General features: G+C 37.5%; 1 protein-coding gene across 1 annotated transcript; it reads left to right on the forward strand.

The window, feature by feature from the left end:
* Positions 1-951: 951 nt before the first annotated feature.
* LOC143649652 (olfactory receptor 7A17-like) lies at positions 952-1,881 on the forward strand. The gene has a single exon (XM_077119582.1). It carries the CDS (start codon positions 952-954, stop codon positions 1,879-1,881), a length of 930 nt encoding a protein of 309 aa, XP_076975697.1.
* Positions 1,882-7,631: the final 5,750 nt, after the last annotated feature.

The following is a 7,631-nucleotide window of genomic DNA, read 5'->3' on the forward strand; positions in this document are numbered from 1 at the left end:
CACTTAGAGGGTGCAATGGGAAGAAGTAAGTGGTTCCAGAAAAAGCAGAATCTCTTCCCAAAGTATTTTGCCATTAAGAGATTTATGGGGCATTATCAGTTCAAGAATGTGCATCAAAGAAAAAATATTATTTGCTACTTTAAAAATTGGTTATATTTGAATATGATTGTCTATTTATGAGAAAGACTTAGATAAGAGATGTACCTATTACCTTGCAGCACAGTTCATACACATTGTGGCTGGTGAACATGCTCTCTCATTTTGGTTATTCACCTGAAAACCAGTTTCATTTAAGAGGTGACTGGGGGATATTGTAGCACAGTACATTGAAATAATTTCATTACACTTAAGGCTAAATACGTTTATTATATTGTTAGCCATTTCTTGCTCTATTTCTCTATTTAAGTTTTCATTTTTGTTTAACTGTGATCTGAGAGTTTTTATTCTTGTTTATGCTTGCATGTGTTCAAAGAAAAATGGAATATTTTCCCAGCCACTTGGGTTTTTATGACATTTAACTTTTTTCTGAATTTATAGTTGTGTCTTTGGGAAATGGTTAAAAATTAATTTTGTTTGGTCAAATTAGTTGGCACCACATACTGTGATTCCCTGTTATTTTTCAAACCTAGGAAGATTTTCAGCATCCTTTGTGTTGATGAATCACCTTTTATATGTGTTGCCATCATGTTTTCCTGTTGTTACAGTTTGACTTTTATGGTAGATTTTTTTTTTACATATCATCTCCTCTGTCCTGATTTGGAAGACATTCATATTTTGCCTTCAATTGAAGAGAGCCTTTAACTTTTTCATCAACAAATTTCATCAATATATATTCATACAGTTTTAAATATAACTTGTCCTCAAAATGTAAATTATACCTGTGAAATAATGCCTGTTTGTTTGGGAATTAGTCATGTTCTTCCTCTGTTTTTGGGTAGTCACACCAACAACATGGGACCTGTAAATGAAACAGAAATTTCAGAATTTTATCTTCTGGGAATTTCAGAGGAACCAGAACTGCAGCCCTTCCTCTTTGGGCTCTTCCTGTCCATGTACCTGGTCACCATCACTGGGAACCTGCTCATCATCCTGGCCACCCTCTCTGACGCCCACCTTCATACACCCATGTACTTCTTCCTCTCCAACCTGTCCTTTGCTGACATCTGTTTATCCTGCACCATCATCCCAAAGATGCTGGTGAACATTCAGTTGCAGAGCGGAGTCATAACCTATGCAGGCTGCCTCACCCAGATGTCCTTTTTCATACTATTTATAGGGTTGGATGACATTCTCCTGACCGTGATGGCTTATGACCGCTTTGTGGCCATCTGTCATCCCCTGCACTACACGGTCATCATGAACCCCAGGCTCTGTGTCTTGCTGGTTCTGGGGTCCTGGATCATAATAGTCCTGAATGCTTTGTTACAAAGCTTAGTGGTGTTGCAACTGTCCTTTTGTGCACCCTTGGAAATCCCCCACTTTTTCTGTGAATATAATCAGATGGTCCAACTTGCTTGTTCCGACACTTTCCTCAATGAGATAGTGATGTATTTTGCGGCTGCACTTCTTGGTGGAGGGCCATTCATTGGCATCATTTTCTCCTATTCTAAGATTGTTTCCTCCGTACGTGCAATCTCATCAGCTCTGGGAAGGTTTAAAGCATTTTCCACCTGTGCATCCCACCTCTCTGTGGTCCTCTTATTTTATTGTACAAGTATTGGTGTGTACGTGAGTTCTTTTTCTATGCCTAGTGCATATGCAAGTGCCCAAGCCTCAGTCATGTACACTGTGGTCACCCCCATGCTGAACCCCTTCATCTACAGTTTGAGGAACAAAGAGCTAAAAGGGGCTCTGAAGAGAATCCTTGGTGGAAGAGCATAAAATGTTCATTGGTCCTGGGGCTGAAAAAGTGCAGTGATTGAAGGGCTCAAACCCTGAGTGACTAAAGTTATACTTTGAAATTTCATGGCAATTAAACATATCATACAGCTATTACCTTACATATGTTGAAGAAAAGATTAAATTATGCTTGCTATTACTAAAGGAGAGAATTGCTTTTGATGGTTTCATCAATTCATAAAGTAAGAAATCTTGATTTTGATGTGCAAAATATTATGCACTGGGGTGCAGGACTGGGTTACATGTTCTGTATTACTAATGGGAAATAAATAAGATTATTTTCATTCCTCTAAAGTAAATAGCTGAAATATCTCTAATTTTGCCAGAAATATTAATTTAACAAAAATTAAATTGTGCATTTAATTACAGCACAATGCATTGACTGAAGCTTCCTTCCAACTTTTATAGCTTTAATGTTCAAAACTCTGTTCAGTCTTCATGGTGAAATGACGATTTACTCAAGAGCTTGAAACCCACCTTAATGATTCTTTTGGGAATGGAGTGTTGTGAGTAAGGGCCAAGTTAATCCTGAATACAGATGTATGTCCATTCAACATTTACTGTTTAACCCAAATGGAATCTCAAAGGAAGTCACATTTTTTTTTTGCATGGGCAGGCCCAGGAATCAAATGCAGGTCTCTGGCATGGCAAAAGAGAATTCTGCCTGCTGAGACACTGTGACCTGCCCAAGCTGTCACTTTTTAATATGCTGCTCTGAAATCAATTGGAATAGCAGTGTGATCATAAATACTGTCCTCGAATATCTGAAGGAATCCGTGATGTAAATTGCAGTTGATTTTTCTATCTGCCATTCTGCCTGCAGTGATTATTTTCATGATTTGCATCTAATCATTGAAATAGGAAATCTTGGTATAAATGTGTTATTATGCATATACGTTGGGATGTGTGCTAGACCTTATGTTCTAGATTATGCAAATGGATAATAAATAACACTCTTTCTGTTCCTCTAAACAAGTATATTCCCTTTCTCTATATTCCTCAAGAACTTCAAAGGACACTTACTTGAATTTTTTTTGTATTTTGTCTTTCCTCCATCTCTTTTATCACTTATATATCCAAAACTCACTTCAATCTTTATGAACAGATTAAGACTTATTTAAGCACTTGAAATTATTCCTAAAATACTCTCTAAAATAGAGTGTATTGATTCAGGGCCATGAGTTATTCTTGCATAAACATGCATTTCCCTCCAACATCTCCTGTTTTCTTGCAAGGGAACCTCAGCAGTAGTCACTTTTTAATACTCTTATCTGAAATAAACTTGAAGTGATTATGCATGCTTTCTTCAAGTGTCTTACTGAATGACCAATAATAAGAAGAAGCTGATTATTCTTAATGTCCTCAGTTCTTTTCACATTTTAAATGCCTATTGTTTCATCTAGTAATTGCTTTATAACAAACTGTTTCAAAAGTAAGTGGTTTATGGGCTGGCCATGGTGTCTCAGCAGGCAGAGTTTTCACATGCCATGCCAGAGACCCGGGTTCATTCTTGGGGCATGCTCATGTAAAAAATAGAAATTGAAACTAAAAAAAAAGTAAATGGTTTGTGAGAATGCTTTATTACTGCAACCAAGTCTGTGTTGTGGAGATATTTTGATCACTGCAATGTTTTGCAGTGCAGTCAGCTGTTTGTTAGCTATGAAAGCTCAGCTGGTCTTGGCTGTGCCCCTCACATATTGGAATTAGGTGGTAATAGGTCTGTCTAGGGTTCACTTGACAGTGGTGTTTCCTCCACATTTCTCTCATCCTACAACAGGCAAGCCTGGGGTTGTTCACACAGCTGAGGTAGAGACCCAAGGGAGAGCTGCAGAAACTGAGAAGGTCTTGATGCAAAACTGTTTCCTCCTCATTATTCTCTTGATCAAAGAACATTAAACACTTTCAACCTAACTAGAACTAAAGGTGCATAAGTAAACTCGATCTCTCAATAGGGGAATTGCACAGTCTAATGGAAAACACATGGAGTTAGAGTAAGGTAGGAAAATGGGCCATTTTTGCAAACAGTCTACCTCTAGAAAGAATTTCAATTCGATTCAATAATCTGTATTGGGCTCTTTCAAAACCCAATTCTTGAATGATGACACTTTCCTTTTTGCCCTAAGTGGCATTGCAAAATTCTTGGAGAACAGGGTGAAAGTCAACCTATATTTTATTAGCAGCTATGGAATTTCTACTCTAGATCACCATGGCTTCCTCAAATATAAATATTCCTTCGTGCCCCTCATCTCCAGATCAGCATTTTTATACTAAGTAGAAATAAAGCTTTTTCCTTCTCCTGTCTCCCCAAATGCAGGAGCATCTTGCCTCACTTGATGACCCAGGAAGTGCTGTGGGGATGGCAGGTTTTATCTGCAGTATCTCCAGAGACACACTGATGAGCAGTTTATGGACGAGGCACAAAAATGGAAAATTCTCCAATGGTTAACCCTGGTGGATACTGATGTTGTTGATGAAGGGACAGGTGATTAGATTCAAGCACACAGAGAACTTCAGGGGCTAGTCATATTCTATTTATAGGACTAGGTTCTAATTACATGGAGTATATTCAATTTGCAAAAATTATTGAGGTTAACATGTGTCATCATTTATCCATATATTTGTTATACTTCAGTAAAAGGATCTTTCACTAAGATACGTCTTGAAAATTATTTGTACCATGCCCTTGATTCTTACCCAGTATTCCTGACTGGGATACGGATTAAGTACCTGGCACTGCAGCCCCTGTTCTGTGGTGGTTAGAATGGAAACTACACGAAGAGAAAAGATAATGAATGGAGAGTTACTGTCAATTTCACTGAGCTGTTTGATTAGTCTGGGACACCTCAACCTAGGCCTGTTGATATATGGGTTAATAAATCCTTAATTTTTGTTTTGCAGCTTAATGTTGTCTCTTAATCCACAGTTTCTGGTGTATTTTAGGACTTTTTAACTTGTCCCACCTTTAGAAGAGCTGCGTGGGAATAGAAAACAGTCATGTTCCCTACATACTTTATGATAATATTTCAATTTAGTGTGCTAACGCTTTGCTAAAGAACCAAGAATTTCCTTGATAAAGTGTAACATCTCCACCGAACTCCTACCAAAACAGGGGGAAATGAAGGACATTTAACAGGGAAACTGAAGAAGAAAAAGAAAGTTATTTTCTGCATAAGCAGGAACCAGTGGCCATGAAATCTCAGTGCAACTGAATGGAAAGCTGGCTGAGGCTCAGCAGTATCACTTCATGCCATCTCTGCTGGTCACTTTGTAGTGTACATAGAACCCAACTCTGCTCAATCCTCACATTTAGGATGGGAAAAGTCATTCCAGGAAAGTGGACCTAATACCTCAAAACTACATTCTTTTTCTAATTCTTAATTCCTATTGTCTATTTGCATTTGAAAAGTGAAACTTCCCTCAGAAGGTTCCTATGCCCCCACTTACTAGTAACAGAATGGAAAAATTAATGAATCTATTAAAGAAAAGGTCAATATAAAGAAAGGCAGTATATACATTAGGGCATCAAGATGGCATCAGTGAAGCAAGAATTCTCTAATTCTCTTAATCAATGAGGCAGACATGAAATCCCTGGACTTAATGTAGTAACTAGAAAGAAAAAGGATATTTGTCTTTTCTAGGAGGTGGTGAGCTGGAGATGAGGGGCAGATATGTTCTGGAGTAGCATTTCAATAGTTTCTCATTAAACATATACTTCAATTCTTAATTTCTTCAACAAGAATTTAAGTCAATTCCCGAGGGAAGAGTTGGGAAAATGTCACCTTTCAAGACTTGGTTCTTGAAATATCACATAAAAATGTAACTTTTCTGGAAGTTATAATCTGGTAGATATATTGCAGGGATGACAGCAGTCCTCCAGCTTTCTCTGTATCCATATATTTCACAATATTACCATGAAGCTCCACCCATTAAATGGTGGGGTCTCTTTCTCCACCTTTGAATCAGGGAGGCAATTATGATGTATCCTTTGCTTTGGCCTATAGAGTATGGAAGAATTGTCAATGTACTTAGAGAGGATTCAATGTGGTTCTGATGCTCTCTCTTGCAATCCTGCTCAGCCATTTTATCAAGTCCAAGCTCACCTGCTGGAGAATCAGAGGACATGTGGAGGAGAGGCAAGTTCTTCCAGTTAAGGTCATCACAGCCCAGTCTGCATGTAATCAGTCCTCCAATGGTGAGAGAGCTTAACCAAGAAGATCAAAACAGCCCCAGCCAATCACAACAGACAACAGACTCATGAGGAGCCAAAAAAGATCAAAGGGACCCCAAATCATGGTCTCCTATGGAAAATAAAACCATGATCTGAAACCATGTACTTTTGTGTTGACTTCTTATGCAGCAATAGTTAAATGACAAATATTAGCCAGACACAGGAATATTCATATAGCCTGCTGATTCCAATTATTTGCATTCCTTCAGACATTTGAAGTCAGCACTGATGATCACCTGTTATTAAGGTTTACTTCAGCTAACTGTACTTAAATGTGAATATAATAAGGTTGCCCTTCAGACAAGAAGGAAAGTTTGGAAGGACATACATCTTTGTATGGGAAGAACTGGTGATCCTGAATCAAAACTCTCAATTATCCAAAGTATTTTGTGAGCAGTATACCAAACTGTTGTGTCAACCACATCTAATTGCGAGGATGGAAGAGAATCTTGATGATAAGTGAGATAAAGGGATGGCAGAGCAAATCCAGTGTGTTCTTTCACCTTCCTTCAGTGTTTTCACAATAGTCAGGAAAATGGCAGATACTTTATTTAGAGGAATACAATGAATCATGTTTTCTGACATCACTGGAAGTTTTCATGCTGAAACAGCATATAATCCAATAAATAATATGTGATACATGACACGTGACTGCGCCCCAGTGGGAAAGCCCCCGTATATTCCCTTATGTATTGGCACCAAGAATCCATTCTCATAAATGCACCTATGTCATCAAAAAAATTTTTCTGCATACTTAATGCACAATTGAAAATTTTCCTCCTCCATATTTAAGATGATCCATGATTTTATGGTCTTATCATGTAAAATATGCACCAATGTGTCTTCCTTCAACTCCAGTTCAAATATGAATATTTGGTAAACAATTTTTCTTTAGTATTCTGTGCAAATGAACATCAATGATAAACACTTTGGACAATGAGAATAGTAATATAACAGGAGATTAATAAGGACACTAAAAACAGATGACCTTGTATAAGAAGTGCAAATACATGAACACTGGCATTAGTAGAAACATACTTCAAACCAAAGATATAGAATGGGATGACACACACAAAACTGATATGCTACACTGCCAGACTTTCATTTACATAACTTCCATAAATAGTCTTAGGGGCTACGTGTACTTTTCCATAGGACCAAGCCACTCACCACCTTTAGTAAAACAAAGGAAATCAACACTTCTGATGATAAGATGTCAATTGAGGGGAAATATTTCTTCAAGAAATCCATGCTTCTTGTGATAAGCTGGAAATTCCATGCTGTTTCTCAGTCAATGTTCAGAATAACGTTGGAAAAGTAGGACAGTAGACAAAGGGAAAAAATACTGATATGTAAGAGACAGAAAAAACTTAATTTGATTAAAATCAAACATATTAATGAAATGCTTTGAAATAAATAGAAAGAGACACTTCTTATTTCCATGCTTTGATAAATGAATCAGATTTTTGAATCTGTGTGTGAGGCTTGATATCACAAGTAATTC

This window comes from Tamandua tetradactyla, chromosome 11, assembly GCF_023851605.1.
Source record: "Tamandua tetradactyla isolate mTamTet1 chromosome 11, mTamTet1.pri, whole genome shotgun sequence".
NCBI lineage: Eukaryota > Metazoa > Chordata > Mammalia > Pilosa > Myrmecophagidae > Tamandua > Tamandua tetradactyla.

Bases quoted from the DNA above. Each gene is read 5' to 3' on its own strand.
- LOC143649652 (XM_077119582.1), top strand. From the start codon at position 952: ATGGGACCTGTAAATGAAACAGAAATTTCAGAATTTTATCTTCTGGGA.